General features: G+C 37.6%; 2 protein-coding genes across 4 annotated transcripts; one reads left to right on the top strand and one right to left on the bottom strand.

Moving 5' to 3' along the window:
• The first annotated feature begins 2862 nt into the window (after positions 1 to 2862).
• Positions 2863 to 15175, top strand: LOC148863051 (NADH dehydrogenase ubiquinone complex I, assembly factor-like protein (DUF185)). The gene is made up of 11 exons (XM_088978465.1): positions 2863 to 3514; positions 3635 to 3696; positions 3889 to 4032; positions 4294 to 4404; positions 4547 to 4751; positions 9283 to 9341; positions 11069 to 11121; positions 11213 to 11435; positions 14177 to 14285; positions 14413 to 14695; positions 14847 to 15175. Exons 1-10 carry the CDS (start codon positions 3304 to 3306, stop codon positions 14673 to 14675), a joined length of 1440 nt encoding a protein of 479 aa, XP_088834591.1. The 5' UTR covers positions 2863 to 3303; the 3' UTR covers positions 14676 to 14695; positions 14847 to 15175.
• A 759-nt stretch (positions 15176 to 15934) lies between these two features.
• On the bottom strand, positions 15935 to 19584 carry LOC148863050 (protein NRT1/ PTR FAMILY 4.6-like). 3 transcript variants are annotated; one of them, XM_088978462.1, is made up of 5 exons: positions 19116 to 19584; positions 18930 to 19032; positions 18573 to 18790; positions 17340 to 17783; positions 15935 to 17190 (listed from the first exon to the last, which is right to left on the bottom strand). In XM_088978462.1, exons 1-5 carry the CDS (start codon positions 19116 to 19118, stop codon positions 16213 to 16215), a joined length of 1746 nt encoding a protein of 581 aa, XP_088834588.1. In that variant the 5' UTR covers positions 19119 to 19584; the 3' UTR covers positions 15935 to 16212. The 3 variants fall into 3 exon arrangements, with proteins under 3 accessions (XP_088834588.1, XP_088834589.1, XP_088834590.1); XM_088978463.1 differs by having other exon boundaries at positions 18573 to 18815; positions 19116 to 19307; XM_088978464.1 differs by lacking the exon at positions 19116 to 19584 and adding an exon at positions 17898 to 18409.
• Between the last annotated feature and the right edge of the window lie 1660 nt (positions 19585 to 21244).

The raw sequence follows: 21244 nt of genomic DNA, 5'->3' as shown, positions 1-21244 counted from the left end.
GACTTGGGATGTTAATGTGACTGAAAGTCCGAAATCTGATCCATTATCTAATTGCCGGTGACTAATAGCTGAGATGGTCATTCGTGATCATCCAAAAGTGGAGGCATAACTACAGACTCTGTCGAACTTTGGGCACCAGATTTGTATCAATGAACTTTGGGTGGGCAACATATTTGTGTGAGTCTTAGATATTTTATCCACACAAACTCTTCCCATGTCTACCCACATACATCGCAGCTACATATAGAGAATATCTCATCCTCCTAAATAGTACTCTGCAGGAGGAGATGTTCCCAATTCAATGAAATAGTGTGCTGTGGGTAGAAGTGGCTAGAGTTCTAATGGGCAGGAGATTCAGAGTCTATTTGTATAAGGTTTCCTACCTTTTCTTTCAAACCAAATAAGGTGTTAGTGTTAAAAAACAAGCAAATTCTAATAAACCAAGTATCTTAACGTTTCACACCAGTTGAATGTTAATACATTTTTCTTTTGTCTTTTCATTCTCTCACAAGATATATCTTCATGTGTTTTTTATTTTCCTTTTTATCTGATCCTAAATCTTAGGGGACCCAACATGGTTGTCTTTTGTTTTTAGGCCTTTATTTTAAGTTCAGTCCACCTCAGAATTTATTTATTAATTCCTCAAATATATTTATCCCCTGAATTGAGTCTTCTCCCTTGGCACTGATCCGAACTGTACGATTGCATTATGAATTCTGGAGTGGGCTGAATTCAAATTAGCTCTTTATTTTTAAAACAAAAACGATTATCACATCAGCAGAAATAATTTATACGACTTTTTTAAGAGAGATGATTCAATACAAGAAATAACAACTATAAGAAACAAGGAAACCAAAAAATAGAGGCAGCAGCAGCAAAAGAAAAGAAAAGAAAAAAAAAAAAAAACACAAGGAGAAAGACTAAAGAAATAAAACTGACTGAAACAGCCCAGCAACCATTGAGGAGGGTGGAAGCTACTGCTAATTGAAAACAATCCCACAATCTCCACAAATTTGTTTTGTATCCACATCAAAAGACTTGGGAAATTATAACATGTGCCGATGTCTTTTCCTGTTGTAACAATATAGAATTATCTATATTTCTTCTCAAGGAGCTTAGTGCACCACTATTTACCCTGTTTTGTGAAGGATGAAGCTTTTGATTCAGTTGCTTTGAAGGAGACACTAAAAGAGTTTCAGCCAATAACCCTATTTTTGGTTGAAAGACTTATTTGGGGCTTCTTTGGGTTTATAACAATTCTCCATTTGGTAGGTTTGAAGCAAGGTTTTAAAAAATGTAACGGATAAGGAATTGTTATAGGGTCCGGTTCCCAAGTTGAATGGTCCGACTGTTTTGATCAAACGGACGGTCTGTTCTGACAAAAAATAAAAAATTAAAAAACTAAAAAACGATTAAAAACCATTGTCCGAGTCAATAGTTCAGCACCCGAGTCGGCAGTTTACTGACCAAATCAATGGTTTGGGCTAAATAGCGTTTTGGGGTGACGTGGAATTAATTAGGTGACCGGTTCCTGGTTTTTCCAATCTGATCATCCGGTTCGGTCTAGTTTGAAAACACTGGATTAAAGCATAGCAGCTTCTGACTTTCTGAGGTGGGCCCTATGTAGACATTTTTTAAGCTATATTGGGTGAAAATCCGAAAAAACCAAAATCTACTGCAATCAATCAGGCCCAATTTGAGAGGGTTTTTGCATTTTGGCCCATTTAGTTATTATTTAGTTAGATAAATATGTTTATTTGAGCAAATGTTCCTTAGGCTCAGTTTGGAAAGAATATAAATACAAATATGTAGAATATAAAACTTTATATTTTATATTATTTTATATGTATTTGTACCATATATATTTGCATTTGTACTCTTACTCAGTTTGAAAGGAATACAAATGTGAATATATAGAATATAAAAAATGCAAATATATAGAGTACAGGTAAAAGTTGCCCATTAAGTAATGTTCCAACGTTTTTGTGCCATACAAGTTATCCACACCTGGGTAACTAATACTTTTTGATATTTTGGAATATGGTGTAGCGGCAAATGAATATGGGTTATGATTAATTTATCAATTGACCAACTTACCCCTCCTATGGACAAATGAATGGGACCTTAGATTAAACTGCTACAAAGAAGCCACTCATATTCAGCATTTGTGTTTTGAGTAAGTTATTCAGAGTATCTTTATATTTTAGTTGCTGAAGTAGCATTTAAAAGTTAGAACCTCGATTTGGGCTTTCTGGATTTCCACCAGCCACACCTTCTGACCTTTTCATGTGGAGCCCAATTTTCTTTTAGAAAATGGATACATCCGAGAAGAAAAGAGTTCAGATGTGCCCCACGACGGGGCGTCCCATAATATCCCACAGTGTATTCCTGCCTTGTATTGGAAATATCTTTTGATGATGACATCATCAGGTTTTGTATACAGTGGGAATGTATTGTGGGTCATTGTGGGGTGCAGATGTAAAATCGGAAGAAAAAATAAATGCCAAATTTGAGAGTATTTATTTGAAAAATAAGTATTAAAAAACAAATGTTAAGAAACCTTCACCAACCTGAACACAGGACCTAGATGGAGCTTGGAGTAGTTCTGCGCTGGTAGAGTTTGAGAGAAGAAGAATGGAGAAGAAACCTTCACCAAACAGAGCCAAACCAGAGATTATTTTGGAAGTAAATTTTTGAATAATTACTTAAAAGGTAGAAATTTGGGCTTTTTGAATAGGTGTTTCTTTTGAAATAAGCACTTATTTTAAATTTATTTTCCAAAATCTAAAAAGTGCTTATTGGTGTGATTCCAGCCCAAAATAAATACTTATTCAAATAATTAATTCTTTTAAAGCACTCCCTAGTGTGGAGCCCAACTTTCAATTTGGAACGCCAAAAATTACATCCTGAAAGCCCTCCCAAATGAGCACTCATCTTTTGGGCCCGTCCGCTTCAGCCTCATAGCTTATCCGGAGGATGGAGCACCTCAAAGCAGCTGAATCAACTTTGCTGAATGTTTTGCTCAGCCCCCTCAAACAGGCAGAGCCCACCTCATGAAGCCAGAAGCCGCTTACCTGAAAGCCCTCCCAAACGGGATTATTGGTGTTGCCCTATTTGGACAGCATACAACAAATGCTTCCTTCAGCCGATAGAATGGCCTCCGGAAGCTTTTAGTAGCTTCTGCATAAACCTCAGCGAAAGAATCTCCCTCAACCATCTTCATGTAAATGCTTTTCAATTCCTTTATCACATTCCATAAGCGTTCGGGTGTTCGAAGGTCGTTCTGGTTCAGACTTCAGAAAGATGTTGGGAAGGCTGGTGCGAGCATCTCCTCGTCTCGCTAACGGGGTAGTCCCCTTGCTGTTTCACAGAGCATTTTCTTCGTCCAACACCCGGATAATTGAAAGCCTATCTTCTTCCAACCAGAATCTCGATAATCCAAACCAAACCACTGAAACTCTTCAACCATCTGCCACAATTTCAATTGATCGATCCGGCTTATTCAATCCTTCTGGTATAACTTTATTGTGCTTGATTTTTTTTAGCTTGTAGAACTTTTAATTGAACTCGATATCAAATGAAAATGGTATCCCGTTCCCTCCATTCTCATTTTTCTATTAATTCCTACTTGCAGAGCATTCCCATGAACCCTCTTCAGATTCTGAGCTCGTTAAACATCTAAAGAGTATTATCAAGGTTATCACTCTCACTGTCTCTCTCTCGATTCTTTTTTCTTTCTTATTTATGCATTGTTTAAGGAATGAGGACTCGTTCTCTGCACAGTACTAGTTTAAACAGTAAACTGCGCCGAAATTTGAGCTTAAATTTTCGTTTTGGATAAGAAGCTTGATCTTGTTTTATTTTATTCTTTGGTTTACTGTTTTTTAGTTTCGAGGGGGACCTATCACAGTTGCTGAGTATATGGAGGAGGTATTGACAAACCCAAAAGCGGGATTTTACATTAACCGGGATGTTTTTGGGAGTGGAGGTGATTTCATTACCTCCCCTGAAGTGAGCCAGATGTTTGGAGAGGTACTGTAATTACTGACTTTACTATGCACTGCTTATGTTCAATCTCTCTCTCTTTCTGTGTGTGTGTGTGTATATATATATATATATATATATATATATATATATATATATATTTGTCTGAATGAGCATATTAAGGAAAATGCTTACCCAAGCATTCACAATGTATTGAAAGTTCTCTTGCATCCAATTGCACGATTCGCTTGACTGCTACTGCTGTTAAAACTGATTCTTTTTTTTTTTTTTTCCTGCTGATATTACTAGATGATTGGTATTTGGGCTATGTGTCTGTGGGAGCAAATGGGACAACCAGATAAAGTCAACCTAGTTGAACTTGGTCCAGGACGAGGAACTCTCTTGGCTGATTTTTTTCGTGTAAGGCACCATCAATTTGATCTGTTCACTACCTTTGCCTTACTATTGGGTATTTATTTTTTATAATGCTACTATAATTACTTCTTCTATTTTAAGCTTACAATTGAAGCATTAATTTAAGAGGTACAGATCTTTCTTGTAGGGTACATCAAAGTTTGAAAAGTTTACAAAGTCATTGCATTTGCACCTGGTAGAATGTAGTCCCACACTACAAAAACTTCAATATAGCACCTTGAAGTGTACAGATGAAGATAATACTGGCAGCAGTGTTGATCAAAGGACAGTTAGCACCTTGGCAGGAGTTCCTGTATATTGGCACGCCACACTGGAGCAGGTCCCATCAGGATGTATGGATTCAGTTTCACGAGGCACAATTTTGTTTTTTTCTTGCACATAGAAGTACCTCACTTTCAAGCCAATAAAAAAGTACATAATATATAAATGATAAGATGCAATGTGAAAATTTCCACACAATATAATGGGAATTGGAGGGTATTAAGAATCCATAGAAAAACTATGGGGTAATACGACAATACTAAAAGTCTTGAATTGTCTTGTAATTCTGCCTTAACACATCCCTCAAAATCTCTTTGGAACTGATTCACTAAATAGCATTTATAGCTTCTTATTTCTCTTATAAATTGATTTACAAGCATCATCATCATCTAAGCCTTGTTTCAATTATATAGGGTCAGCTACAAGAATCCTGTTCTTCCATTCTGTTCTGTTCGGTGCCATAATTATTATGGTTTGATAATTTATTCCTTATTTAACAATTGTGTCCTGTGGCTCCTATTACATAGTTTTTCATTTTATGTATTCAAGATCTTGATATGACAGCAAGTTGACTGCTGATCAAAGAACCAGAAACTAGAGGAATAAGGGTGGAAGGATTGGTACTTGGAAGAGGAAATATATCTCTAAGGGTGGAAGGCTTACTCTCTTTAATGCAACCCACAACCCTATCAAACCTTCCCACCTACTATCTTTCTATTTTTTAAGAGTCCAGCCAAGGTGAGAAACTGGATTGAAAAGCTCTAGCAGGACTTCCTTTGGGAGGGAGGAGGGGAGAAAAGAGATTATCTTGTTAATTGGAGGATGCTGTGTGAATTCAAGAAGGAGGGAGGGCTGGGGTTGGGAAACATTTCAGAAAGGAGCCAGGCTCTCCTTGGTAAGTAGCTTTGGAGATGCAAGACAGATCACAACTCTCTATGGGCCTTGCTAATAAGAAGCAAATATTGTAGAAGTAGTTTGGGAAGGGGAAGCTCTTGGCCACAAATAGGGATGTTAATGGGTCAGGTTAAATGGTAAACCCGGCTTGACCCAACCCTATAGGGTTGGGTTAGGGTCAAGTATATTTGGTTTAGGGTCGGATTAGGGTTTTGATTCTTTGACTTGAGTTGGGTTTGGTTTTTGGCTGGCCCGCCCTGCTAGGTCATGATACCCTGCATATATACAAAGTATTCATGCAATTTTTTGACTTCTAACTTTATAAGCTTAAAGTTTATAATTTAGTTATATGTTGATTTTGATTAATGTAAAAAAATAACACCTTAGAATCTATAAAACAATTTCCTTACTTAAATTAATGTATTTTAGGTCTTCAAAATGTGTTAAAAAATACATTTGAAATTATACGGGTCAAGTCGGGTCGGAATCGGGTTAAACCCTATAGGGTCAGGTTGGGTTCAGGAATCATGTATTTTTAAGCCGGGTTGGGATGTTGGAGGGTTGGGTTAAGGTTAAGGCAAACCCGTGCCGAACCCGACCCATTGACATCCACCACAAACCACTACCAAAATGGCTCCTTTACAACTAATTCTTTCTTCAAAAACTAATAGGTAATCCCTCTATAACACTGTGGATTTATAAAAGGCAACCCAGAATGAGGCAACTAAAGAATGGTAGACAAACCTTGACTGGTGGCTCAATAGTTGGCCATTTATGCTGATATGTTCTAGTTATTAAAGTTCTAGGAAGTTCATTAATAAGAAAAGAAGAAAGAATGTTCTCAAATAATGGTAAATGAGGCAACTAAAAGAAAATAGGGGCCCCATACCCAAATGAGGGGCCTAAGACCCAAATACACCATTGACCCAAGATCCAAATACGTGAATGCTCAAATTTTCTCTCTCTCTCTCTCTCTCTCTCCCCTCTCTTCTCTCTCCATCTCATCATTTCTCCTTCAAAATTTCTCTCTCTTTACAACTGACAAACCTCCATTGCCATTGCCTTGGGCCTTCGGAGGCTTGACCACCGACTTGCTGGAGTCAATGTTTGTACACCCTCTTCTCCTCCCTTCCCAAATAAAAGGATTTGGCTCTCCACAATATCTCATATATCCTTCTTCATTTGGGAGGCAACTAATGGTAAATAGGGATGGCAATTTTCCCCATCCTTGACGGGTACCCGACTTCCCCGACTTGATGGGGTCGAGGATGGGGATTGCTTTGGTGGGGCGGGGACGAGGATGGGGAATGAGGTCCTTGCCCTGAACCTGATTATATATATATATATATATATATATTAAATATTATTCATATTAAATATATGATATTATTTATATTATATATATATATATCAAAATTTTTATATTATTTATAAATAATATATGTTAAATATTATTTATATTTTAAAATTTTTATTTATTTTAAGTAAATTTATTTTTCGAAAAATACTGTTAACTAAAAAATTTCGGGGAGGGGACCCATCCTCATCGGGGATTGGGGTCAGAACCCACCCTGTTTCCATTCCTAGTGGTAAAGTGAATACTTGTGATAATCTTTGGCATAAAAAGTTCTACTGAATTCAGTGTTTTTAGATTAATCTTGCCCATATAGCAGAATTTGGTTAGAGTCCTCCACAAGTTTCTACTCTTGCTCTTCTTTTTTCAATGCCCTACTTCAGTTTGCTAATATGCATGTTTCTTTTCCTTTTATAGAAATGTGTTGTGTTCATATACCATCAAAGGTTAGGGCTTTCTGCTAGGAAGTAGTTCTCCAAAAAACCAATACTATAAACCTGCTTCAAAGAAAAAGGCCTTTTTGGTGCCTCTCCCCACATGTCTGTAGTGGTGTAGCCTTTGTTTGAGTGGTGTGACAGGGACTCATCTATTAATCTCATGTCCCTTGCTTCTTATTTGGGAATAGTTCTTCTCTCTCTTTGGTTATAGGTGGATTCCTCCCTTGTGTGTGGTGAACCTTTTCAACTCTAGCTTCTTCCAACAACCAAAGAAGAGGGGTAGGGTGATGTGGAGAACAACTAGAGCATCAATATTGTGGTCGATTTGGGAAGAAAGAAACAATAGAATCTTCTAAGGGCAATAAAGAATCAAAGAAAAACTCATTGAAGGCATAGCCATCAAAATCATACATTGGTTGGAAAGTTTGAATCTTTTTAAGGACTTTTCTTCAGATGACATCTTTAGGGGGTGGAGTGCTATAGCGGCTTCCTCTCCCTCTTCTTCCTTTGTTCAAGAAAGCTGGTCCCCACCTCTATCTTATAGGGTTAAATTGAATTTTGATGGAAGCTCTATGGGTAACCTAGGTCCTTTTGGAATTGGGGGTGTTTTTAGGAATGAAGAAGGAAGAGTGCTAGGCCTTCACTCTAGCTCAATTGGGGTAAGGTATTCCTTAAGGACAGAAGTGCTGGCTCTACTCCAAGATCTCAGATTGGCTAAAAATAGGAAGCTTAGGATCTTGGCCCTTTAGACAGAACATAAGAGAGATTTTGAGTCTAGCATGGGAGCTTGGGGTGCAAGTTGAACATAGATGGACTTGAAGATTAGCAAATGGAATGGCTGACACCTTAGCAAAGCAAGGAGTCAATAGGTAGGCTTTGTCTTGGGCTTGTTTGTAACTCTGTTTTATTTGGTAATGGCTCTTTTAAGTTTCAATTGAGATGGGTTGCCTATGTACAATGAAGATCAGGATTGGTTTGCTACATGTTTTAGTCTCCAATAGATGCTTTAATACTAAACTATATGACCTTAGATAATGGAATGATGGAACAAATCTTCCATAGCTGGCAGATTGAGTTGGTATAGAGGTTTTATTACTTTTGTTGCTGATGATGATCATGCAAGTGAAGGGTACACTAGCTGGTACTTCTTATTATGGAAACAAAAATTGTTTTTCTTCTCCTAGAAATGAAAGGCTCATCCTCCTGGAATGTAACATTTGCTGATCTTTTAAAGTATACTAACTCCGTGTTATCCATCCAATGCCCATTTTGCCAGTTATACATGGTGTTGTAATGTGAAGACAATCTTTGTTGCATTAAAAGTTTTGGCTGAGAGATACTACTTTTGTTAGAGGTAGCTAATTTGTGAATGATGATCTGTAAAATGTTTAGTGGTTTACGTATTTATTGTGAAGTTTGTAAATTGAGAGAAGACAGAGTCGATTTATGACATATTTCTTTATTGTTCCTTTACTGTATATGTTCTGTTGGTTTTCCTTGTATCTATATCTTTTCTTCCTTTTGCCAACTTCTGAAGGGTTTGGAAGGAAAGAAATTCCACCATTTTTTTTAGGATGTCTACAATAATGTATGCAACCTTGTAGATTTATTGGTCATCCATGTTGAAGGAATTGAAGAAGATATTATGATTTTGTTTGGAGTTTCTTTACCTTTTTACTTGTGCAATCAAGTGTAGTTTATAAATACAAACATGCACCACAAACTTGTAATTGAGGATCTCTTCCCCACTTTAAATTTCTACAAACTTATCTATTAAAGAATATTTGCTTTCTGCCTTATCATATCCCCTATACTTTGCTTCTGTTTAGATTTGTCTTTTTATTACATTAAATATGATGATTAATTTGTTTCTTTGTTTGATCTCATGTTTTCTCTCTTCTTTTTTGTTTTTCCCAGTGCCTACCATTGTCATCGCTCATGAATTTTATGATGCTCTGCCAATTCATCAATTCCAGGTTCGTTTTGTGCATTCAGTCTCTTGCTATCATTTTTTGGTTTTGACACATTTGAAAAGATTCCTAAACAAACCCAAGGATCCCTATTGGGAGTTCTGGTTACCAGACATTTGGATGGTTTAATGCTAATAGAAAAGAAGGTTTTTATTCAATTTGTAATTTACTATAAGCTTTTGTCACTCATGGCTGTTCCATGTGTCTTACTGTGCTGAATGCATACTTATGCAACATGAGGTGATTGTACCTGATACCCTAGTCAAGTATTCTGGTTTTCAGAAATAAAAGAAAACCCTTACCTCAACTGTTGTATTTTGAAATTAAGAAGGTAGCAATTAAAAATTTATTGTTCTACATCACCCTTTTAAGAAGTCATCTTTCAGTTGGTGTAATGGTAAAACTTTGGGCTGACAAGCGTGCGAATGTTGATTTGAGTCTGAGAATGGCCACTTTGTGCAAAAAAAAAAAAAAAACAAAAAAAAAAAAATGCATAGGTCTGTAGCCATTCTACCCCTCTCAAGACCAGGTAGCTGAGTCCTTTACTGGGTAATAGCCTTTTTTATCCCCCTTGTTCTGACTGAAATATTTAAATTTATTCCAAGTTATGGTCATAGTTTTGGTTCTGGTCTAGGTGGGAGCTACAATACCTGGATACTTGTACAAAGGTGCTGCATTCTGTTGGATGCTTTAATTTTTTTATGTAAATTTCATATTTGATACCATATCCATCTGTGCCTTTCTGTATCCAGGTACAGAGTGTTGGAACCTAGTTTGGAACTGGAGTTTTTAACCTTATCAACTTACATGTTATGCCTGAGATTTGTGGTCATTTGACTTGTCTATCCGTTTTTCCAGGATACCTGGAATATAACCTTGCACTACTTGAGGACATCAGTACATCACTTAAAGAAATGATCATGCCTGAGCTAAATTATTTCTAGATTTTTTTCCTATTAATTTATCAAGTTTATCCACTGTATCCATTGTGTTAGCTGTTTGAACTAAAATAACTTCTTTTTATTTTCTTGTTTTCTCTTACTTTCTGCATTTGCTGTTTGAAATTCACTTTCCAGAGGCTATTCTTTTCTATGTTTTTTTGATACAATTCATACTTGAGGTTGGGTTCATAAAATGTTTTTCTTCTTCTCAACACAGTGCATATTGTAATCTGAACTAAAAAGATAAGGTGCTGAGCCTATGTGAATGAATTGGAAAAATATCTCACTATTTCTTTTACATGTCCATGCAAAAGGGCTTTTGGCTCTATTTTACATGGACAGTCCAGGGCATTTTAATAATTGTAGAATTCCTTCATGTGTAAAACAAAGAGCAACAGAAGAACCATTCCTACTCATATGTTCACAAGGGAAAAACATAAATATTGGTAGTAGGATAAGTTAGGTACATAATATTTGGAAACTTTTCTATCCCACCTCCTGGAGGCTCAATAAAAATTCCCTCTTTGGATAAAAAAAATGACTTATGGATGCATTTGTAACCTGCATTCTGTGGAAGAGAAAAATGGAAAAAAAAAAAAACAAATTGGTTGCTGGCTTCATTACACAGGTTTTTCCAACTTAGAAGGCAATAAATAAGATGATTTCCCATAGGTCTTGGTTCTTCTGATGTTATATGAGTAATAATCCGTCTGTCGCTTCTTCCTTCTTTCTTTTGCCTTCATTTATTTATTTTATATGCACCCTTGTCTGATTTTGATATTTTATCTATAGAGAACTTCTCGTGGCTGGTGTGAAAAAATGATTGATGTTGCAGAAGATTCATCGTAAGGGTTTCAAAATCTAGTCTTTACATACTTAACAGTTTGTCCAAAGGAAAAAGTAACTTGATACTAATCTTGTATTTAAAATGATTAGGTTTCAATTTGTTCTATCTCCACAACCTACACCTACAACTCTGTATTTGATGAAGCGGTGTAAGTGGGATGCAAAAGAAGAAACTGCCAAGTTAGATCACATTGAGATTTGCCCAAAGGCAATGGAGTTGACCCAGATGATTACTAAGAGAATAAGTTGTGATGGTGGTGGGGCTCTTATAATTGATTATGGCCAGAATGGGATAGTCTCTGATAGTTTGCAGGTTGGAAACTGTATTTTACTTTTCTATGTTAATTATAGCGTCAATAATTTTGTGATGGATTCTTCATGTTTTCTGTGTCATCTACAAGATGAACCATTTCAAGTATGCTGTTGGTTGTTCATATTGACTATTTTTGAATCTTGTATTTGTATCCTTAGTAACCAGAACTGTTGACCAAAATGTAATGTATCTACTTCAAACTGCAATTTTGAGAAATTAAAAACAAAAATGCATTCCCAAATTTCTAGTAATACAAATTTTAATTTGAAGTGGTAAAGTCTTTTCGTTTGAATGCAAAACAGGTAAGAGGAAGTCAGTATTAGCAGCAGTTACCGGAAAAGCTTGGTCTACAACAGTACTGCTCATTGTGGGGTTCTCCCATAGAGGACAAATTCCCCATTCTCAAATGCAATAAATACAAGAAGATTCTGAAATGAAACATATCTTGCCTTTACACAATTGCCCAACCCTTGCATCTTTCATCATACTTTTCCCCTCGATTCTACTTTTTAATGAATTTAAATTAACCAGCTAATTTCCAATAGTTACATGTAATAACCTTGTTATTGCATTGTAAATTAACCCAGTAGTTTAATAACATTATATGAATGCTATATGATGCTATATATACCTATAAGTTTTTAATATAAATGTGAACTTATCTATAAATACATATAAACATCCATGAATGTTGCTATCTGAGTGGCCACATTATGCCAAAAAGAAGAAGAAGCAAAAAAGCCAAAGGCTAGAACCATAGCTGGAACCAACATTGGGTAATAGCCTTTTGTATACATGAACATTGCTAAGGTACTGGGAACTTCTATGATTTGGCATTCATACTTTCCCCTCCAGCTCCCAATCTACAATTTGGTTACCCAAGGAATAGGGGTGAGGGTGAGTTATTATCCTCATTCCCTAAAATTGCATAAAATTAAAATTGTTCATGGAAAGATCTGGAAGTTGCTTGTGATAATTTATGATAATTTTTTTGACAGAAAAGATTGTATTTAACTAGGTTGATTGTCAATCCAAACAAGAAACTAGGGTTGATATACTTTATGGATAAGAGGCTACTTTAGACTGCAGTGCATGTTTCAGATGGCCAACTAATACTCCTAAGGTAAACAGCATAAATATAATCCTAACTTGTAACCAGTTAGCCAAAATCAGTACCTTGGATGGTTTATTTTGTCCCATCTCCTATTTTAGAATGCCTGCACTACCTCTAACTCAACCACTTAAGTATCATTTGTGTTCATGAATAGATCATGTTACAAATACACCAAGTTTCTTTAAGAAAAGAAGGGGAGAAGTGAATTGTGAAGTTGCAGTCATACTATGGGTTCTTGAGAATTGCTTTCCATGTTATGGTTCTTCCATTCTAGGCTACCCTCTTTTCCTTTTCCAGTCCCACTCCTGCTATTTAGTTCTGTATGTTTCCTGTTGGATGCTTGACTTAATCATCAATCCTGCTGCACTAAAGTATGAGGCGTGGTATTTTCTTTTATCTAATATGAAAATCATCATTGGCTTCTAATGATGGATTCTTTGTCTTTTATGGTAATTGGGCCAAAGGGGTTTTATATGAAGGCCATCTCATTTGGTGGCTTGCAAAATTAGGATATCTCCCCATCCACAGTTGTAGGATCAACTGTGGGATCAGTTATGGGGACATTTCTTTGTTAGTTCTTCCAGAAATCAACTCCAATTCCAGTGAAATTGCACCTTGGTTTGATATGCTTCTGCAGTCTTATGACAGGTCCTGCTGTTTTTTTGTTTTTTATTTTTTTTTTATTTTTTGCACTTTGCATAGGCTATGATGCAGTGTTTAACTGGACAGAAGCACCAGCAACTCTGTCTGCCTTAATAGATTGGAAGAAAAATAAGTTAATCTGCCCTTGATTCCACTTAGTGAAATGTGTAAATCCATGTCAGTGAAACGATTGAAAGGGCATCAAAATGTGATAATAGAGGGAGACTCCAGAGCTTAAATGAAATAGAATGGTCTCAGTGCACTGGGTTTACCTGGTCTGCAAATGCCAAATGGTTTGGCAGATGGGTTGTCAAAACAGTGGGTGGAAAGAGGGAGTCTTTTTTGAGGGGATGGGAGTACCCTTTAATGTACATATTCTATGATTATGCCATCTCAACCTCTGGGATGCCCACCTTTTGTACTTTGTGTTTTTTCCTTTAATAAAATTGTTTTAAGCTACTCATCAAAAAAAAAAAAAAAAGAAAGTCAAAAGGGCATCTAGTGCAATGTTAAGTGCTAGTTGTACATCAGCAGTTATTTAGGCTGGTGTTATGGTCATCTTAAACCTAATGTTGTATCAAGTATCCTTAAAGCAATGCAACCTGCTCAACCTCTTGGCTTTATGGAGAAGGAAATCTCTTTGTTCTATAAATTACACTTTACTCCATGACTATGTAAATGTTTCTTCTAAAGATTTCCTATTGTCATTGTTTTGAGACAATTGTGGTTGTCCTTTATGCACGATGCTGCTTTTTCAACTTCAATCAATTTAGATTATGAAATTTCAATAATGATTTTACCTTTGAGTGTTGTTTTGGAAATTCTGGAAAATAATTTCATCTACAAACCTTACTTGACAGAAAAAGGATTTGTTTTTATTAAAATTGTGATTCTGAAATGAGCATCTTAACATTCTTTCTCATCATGTTTGCTGTCATTGCCATGATTGTAACGAGCATTATCTAAAATTTCTGCTTTCATGCAGGCTATCCAGAAGCATAAGTTTGTGAATATACTAGACAATCCTGGCTCAGCTGATCTCAGTGCTTATGTTGATTTTGCTTCCATTAGACACTCTGCAGAAGAAGCTTCAGGTGCTTTGTCCTAGTAGTAGCAGTTATAAAACATTTAGAACATAAAAAACATAACTGATTTAAGAATACCTTTGATTGGTCAGTTGCTTTAATATTTACCACTCAAGTGCTCAACATTTTTTTGCAGAGGATGTGTCAATCCATGGCCCGATTACTCAATCTCAGTTTTTGGGTTCACTTGGTATAAACTTCCGAGTTGAGGCACTATTGCAAAGCTGCACAGATGAACAAGCAGAATTGCTGAGGACAGGATACTGGCGCTTGGTTGGAGATGGAGAAGCTCCATTCTGGGAGGGACCTGATGAGCAGACACCCATTGGTATGGGTACACGGTACTTGGTGATGGCAATTGTGAACAGGAAGCAGGGGGTTCCAGTTCCATTCCAATAGTCTGGGATAATGTGCATTTGGTAAGATTTTGATGGTTTATGAATAATTGCAAGTTAACTTATGCCCCAAAAAGATCATTGCAAGTTTGAGGTTGTTGTAGACTCTCTGTGTTTCTGCAGACACTGTTTGGTTTGACTCTTGCTATTAATCAACATATGCTTTTGGCTGCAGATTTCTTGGCTATGAACTTTTGCTGAAAAGGTCACCAACTGGACCGGTTAGGACCATGGAGTAACTTGATGGAAGTCAAGGGTTCTAAAAGAGCTAAAGGGAAGCTCAAAAAGATGTGGTTCAAGGTAGCAAGAACAGACCTGAGGAATGAAATTTTAACTGAAGATATGGCCCTTGAGAGTGTTGAATGACAAAACAGAATTCGTATAGCTGACCCCATATAGGTTAAGTTATTTTCTCAAGTTTACCATTTTTTGTCAGTTGAAACACTAGTCCTGTATTTTTCCATTACATCATTATATGGAAGTCTTTCTGCAGTTCTTAACCAAGGATGGTAGGAAATAGATCAATGGAGTCCGGATCTGCTCTTCACACCGACCTCACAGGCACATCCGACCATGTATCGGGAACATCTCCCATACTTCTGTGTTATTATTCATGGAAGATGTTCCCAATGTACAGTGGGATGTGCCTGTGAGGTATCTGTGAGGTGCGCTCAGTGAGGAGCAGATCCCTATTCAGATCAATGCCAGTTTACTGAGGAATACAATATTTCTTTATTGTTTTCTTTCGAATATTTCTGTGTGTGTGTGTGCTGAAAAAGAGAACTTTCATTGCTATCAAGGTGGATAAAAGGAAACATCCCGAAGAGTAAGCTCAAGAATACCGTCCTACCAAACTTCTAGTGTTCTCATTGACACTGGATGTTACTCTAATTGGTGTTTTTCGCTGATATTGGAAATCTTGGAACCAATGTATACAACTTAAAACGATCTAGGTTTGTAGGCGATGTAAATGACCATTCAAAGATTGGCTTAAAAGGAAAAATCCCATCCAATAAGTGCTCTAGGTCCAGTTTGGAAGAGGTACAAATACAAATATGTAGAGTAAAACCTTGTATTTGTACCCCATCCAAACTGAGCCTTAGGCTGCATTTGGTTGCAATGCAAAGTTATTTGTACTGATGCAAAATTAGGTAATGCAAATCATTTGGTGCAAATTTTGATTTATTTTGTGTTTCAAATTTTACCTTATTTTTTTTCATTGCAATATAAATGAGGTAAAATAAGACATGAAGCAGAAGAAAGTAAAACCCAAACCAAACCAGAATTTGCATTCTTTTCATTTGCACTCCAATGCATTTGTATTAATGCAAATGAAATTACAGTGCAACCAAACAGCCTTAAGAAATCAATTGGTACAAAAAAAGAACGTCAACGCAAAAACATATGAACTGTTTTGAACCAATCAGCCAATACAGGCTATTTATCTCCCGGTGGCAGGAAATGTACACCAATGAATCATCAGATATATTTAAATTTCCCTGTAAAAAAAAGAAAAAAAGAAAAACTTCCAAAGCTTCAGTTTAGTGATTGAATCTTGTGGTTCTGTATTTGTATCGGTTGGCCCAGAATAGATAGTGGAAGAAATTCAATCCACTTAATATACACATGAGCCAGTAAAACCGTTCAAGGTGGTAATGATTTATATTGCTGCCGGAGAGCCATGGTTCGTGCCTGTAGGCACCTGTGATGCGGTTGACTATTGACACAAGCACTGAACTAAGGTAGTATCCCATGGCCAATGAGGCCCAAGAGAGGGCTGTGGCCAAAGATCTCATACTGGATGGTGCCTCCGTGAAGAAGAATTCGAGAAGACCAGCCAAGGTGAAAAGGTCAGCCGACCCAAGGAACAAGTACTGCAGTGCCACCCAAAAGAAAGTGATAGGTAATGGTTTGTTTGAGTTGAGCAATCCAGTTTCGGAAGCCACCCTCTTCCGCTTTATCTCCACCATAGCTGCTACTGCCATGGCGACAATGGACAGAACCAGCCCAATACCGATCCGCTGCAGATGAGATATCCCCATCTCTGTTTTGGTCACTTTCCTGGCAAATGGGATGATGAGATGGTTGTAGACTGGTGCAAGGATCATGATGAAGAGAACAGGGAAGACAGGGAGGGAGGCTGGAGGGATCTTCAGGGAATTGAGTTTTGTATTCATTGTTGCTGCTTGTTGAACAGAGAAAGTCGAGAGCTGGGCAAGACAACAGTTGAGCATGATGGTGCAAGCGAAGATGGGGAGGATCTTCAGAACAATCTTGACCTCTTCTACTTCCACCGTAGTACATTCTAGTGATGGGTGAGCAGGCTTGTTCATGACAGCTCTATTAAGGAAAATGAGGCCTTGGGTTGGTGTTTGAACCTCAGCCTTTTCTTTGGACTTGTCGTCTTCTACTTTCAAACTGCTCTGGGCTGGGTTGGAAGGGCTTGCGGCCATGCTTGCAACAGCATTACTCGGGCTCTTACTAAGGCATGTGTTGTTGCAAATTGCTGCCATCACAACCTGTTCGACGAAATTATGTTTGATTTTGATACAACGACAATATAAGAAGGCGTACTGTATGCATGGCCTACTACAAGCAGAGGTGGCGTATGTGCACTGGTAGCTAAACAGTTGCTTGATTTTGGACCAGCAGGCGTTTGAATTCATACCTTGGATATGGTTGTAAGTGGACTTCCGGTGGGTATCTTGTTCCTGTAAGTAGTTGATCCAGCGAGGAAGATGGGGATGGACAAAAATATGGTCATGGTGGAGATACCAAGTCCCCATTTCCACCCTTTGTTGTCTTCGACCCAAACCACCAACGTGACTGCAATCAGTGCACCACAGGAGAGGCAGAACACAAAGTAGTTGAAGAAGGTAGACCTCTGCTTTCTTCCCTGTGGGGTGGTCTCATCGAATTGCTCAGCTCCGTGTGCTGGCAGTGACCCTTTTATTCCACCAACTCCTAGAGCTACCAGATAGAGACCTCCAAACAACAAGGCTGCTTTCCCACCACCGACATCTTCTCGGCAGTGTACGTTATCGTCGGCCGGGTTACATGTTGCAGGTCTGAGAGATGGCAAGTGAGCTTGCAGCGTGAGTATCACTAGGCCCTGTTCCAACCATCAAAACCGATTAGCCTTCTGCAGGTGCCACTTAAATTATCATGCCTGTTTTTAATCTGTTGATACATTTAACAAACTAAAAGCTCTTTGATTTTGATTTACTTGGCAGTTGGCACCACCCCTCATCTATGGAGATCAGATGTCTGGAATTGGAATGCATATCCCTGCTCCATCATCCACACGGTCAAACACTCATCCTATATATCAAGCTAAGTTTCACCATAGGCCATAGGGGACAGTCTATAAAGAGAAGCAGAAGGCACTACCATTTGGCTCCAGATTCTTCTTCTGGACATTAGCAAACACTTAATTCGGATCGACTGAAAATGGCCCAGAAATAAACAAGACAAAGAGATTGGCCAGTCTCCCCCTCATCCCCCAGGTTCCCACTGGCCACCTGCCACCTGTGAATGGATGGGTTTGTTTCATCAGACCAAATTTATAGTACCCCAATGGACCACGTCACAAGGACTTATTCCTCAAATACAAGGTAGTGATATATGCCACAAGTGCCTCATCAGCCTACGTGGAGACACCATTTCATGACACGTTGCATGCCCTCTTCTGCAAGAGGCAATGTGACGATTGCACTGCAAAATTAAACTAGAGGTCCTCTAGAAGATCACGAGGAAATGAGTGAGAGAGTTCAGTAAGAGAATTAATTGGACAAGATCTAGAAACCAATCTAGTTATCTAAATTGTTCAAAAAAAAAATTGAAATAATCAATATAAGTAACTGATAGAGGAAAATAATGGTTAGTTTCTCCACAAACTTACCATAAGCTCAATCACTGCACTTATAAGGTAGATGCTGAAAGTTGTAAAGAAAGCATCTGACAAGAATCCTCCAAGGAGAGCGAGAAGGAAGGATGTCCCCATGAAATTGGTCACTGTGTTGGCAGACTTAGATGGTGAGAAATGCATAAACTTGGACAGATAAAGCACAAGGTTGCTTGTGTTGGCCAGGTACGCGAGGTTCTCCAATATCTCTACAACTGAAATTATGTTTTACATCACAAACTAAAACCATGTTATCCAAGTAACGATAGTCTGCAGAGAAATGGAACTTTCTGAACCAAAAAAGAAGGAAAAAAAAAAAAACTAAAGTTTCATGATCTTGTTCTATATATGTACCTAAGACAAAGGAAGAAGCAAATACACCGCCATGGCGGCCTCTCAAGGCCGGTCTGTTTCTCCAATCTACATAACCTTCCCATCTGCCCAACTGATGTCCTTCCTGCAACAAAAATCCCAAAAAGGTTGGATGAAGAAAACCAAGGATAAGGAGAAAGAGAAACAATAGAAAGAAGAGGAACCTACCATTTCTTTTCAACTTTTCTTGGATCTCTAATGTCAGAGGCAATCAAACAACATTTGGAGAGTGAGTGATGGAAGGTGCCAGATTTAAGGAGTGGGAAAGTGTTGGGGTCCAATAATTCTAGGGAAAGGTCTAGACACTTCAGAAAATGACTTCTAATTTTATCTCTTCATATTTTTTAACATGGTTGGAACACAGACTCTCTACCATTGAAGTGAGAGGGATAAAAGGTGAGAGAATGGTTCTGCATGTCTATGATTGCTTGTTTACAGAGGTGTTTTCATCCACTATAAAAAGCAAAGAAAGGAAAGAGGGAGAGAGAAAGAGAGAGGGTGAGATAAAGAGAAAAGGGGGTAGAGAAGGATTAAAAAAGAAGAAGAAAAGAAGAAGAATCAAATACTGCCCAGCAAGTTGAAAATTTTAGGTTCTTTTTGTGTAGCTTGACCATCAATATCCAATAATAAATGAAATGGGTTGATGACTTGATGCCACCACCACCCCATTTATAGCATGTTGGGTGGCTTTAATGGACACATAGGTAGAAGAAAATGGACAAAGTAAAAAAAGTAACCCTCCTTTAATATTATTATATTGTTAAGTAATAAAACACACAAAAGGACTGATTCTTTAGGCCCCCCTGCACACGCGTTACAATAACACTGTGATCCTTTATCGTGAGCATGACTTATCAAATGAACAAGCTTTTGGTGTTAATTGATGATCATGTGAAGTTAGCAATAAGGATATTGCTTGCTTTGCCGTTGGATCTTGATACCACTATGCATGGTACTTGTTTCTACAGCTAGTACTAGTAGGGATCACAGGATGGCTTATAGACTGCATTGACCAAGTGGGCTTTCAGACTGGTCGAATTAAAAGCTTGTAGCTTTAAGTTGTGAGTCATGAGATTGAAAGTAAAGGCAAAATTCTAGCTGTTGGACATGCATGTGCTCGCATAGTCTTAAAGACAAAAGTCCTGGATCATATATAACCCGACTGGCTTTTAACAGAGCTCAGGTATTCATCACCCAACTCAAATTAGATCGAGGATGGTTTTCTGGGAAGATGAACGACAAGTCATTCTCAAGCTCAATACATTAATTTTCAATAAAAAAGACACCAAAGTTTTCTAGTTCAGATCGAATTGAAAAAAGTAGCTACCAGCAGGGGTCCTAGCAGCTTTAAAAACCTTTCAAGAACGCAACTTCAATTTCGTTCATTCCACAAACGCTTCTTATATTCAGCACAAGAACTCTTCGATCTGTTAAAAATCTAGTACTATCTATTCCCTTTTTTAACTACTGGTTCTTCATGTTCAGGCAGAGAGAGAGAGAGAGAGAGAGAGAGAGAGAGAGATTTGTCAAAAGGTTAGACCAACAAACTATTCGGACCAGTTCAGCAATCACAAACGGTTTTGCTATCCTTTTCTAGCCATTATCGATCACATGGGAAGATGTACTTTTGTTGTAATACGGGAAATGCAGGCCATTGACTCGGCAATTATATATGTTGACAGAATGCAGGATTTTTCATGGATCATGTGGGTTAGAAATGCAGCCAGCTTCTCTTTTTCTTCTTATCTAGCTTCAATAACCCAAACTTACTGATGCTCAACTCAAACCAGAAAAAAAAAAAAATAAGAAAAACAAAATTACATTAATTAAATGGATGGACCATTTGGTAGCCCATCTCGTCACTGAAAATTAACGCTCTATGGGTCACCCTCAACCATGTCTAAACAATCAGTTGTGAGGGGTTTTCTATGCTGATTCATTCCCTGTAATCGGGAGTCTCGTTTCTTGGTTGTGACTTGTCATGTTCCGCGTTATTTTGTATGTATTCTTATATTTATATTAGTCTCAACTATATCCTGTTATTTTTATTAATTTTTAAATTTAATAATCCTCAAATCACTCCTCAGTTGTAATCCTCAATCAGCTGCAGTGAGCAAATCAAACACGAGATTTCTTCTATACATTGGGTACGTGAGATCCATATCCATGGTCGGTCTGAGTTTTTCGAAAAAAAAAAAAAAGAGAACACGAAAGTATGCTGTGTTTTTGCTATTTCTAAGAGTCAAATGAAGTAATTAATTAATCAGTACTTTGTAGAGTAGAAGGTTAATTAAATT

This window comes from Nelumbo lutea, chromosome 3 (genome assembly GCF_056320005.1).
Source record: "Nelumbo lutea isolate HS-2025 chromosome 3, American lotus-T2T, whole genome shotgun sequence".
Taxonomy (NCBI): Eukaryota; Viridiplantae; Streptophyta; class Magnoliopsida; order Proteales; family Nelumbonaceae; genus Nelumbo; species Nelumbo lutea.
This window is presented reverse-complemented; position numbering and strand designations above follow the sequence as displayed.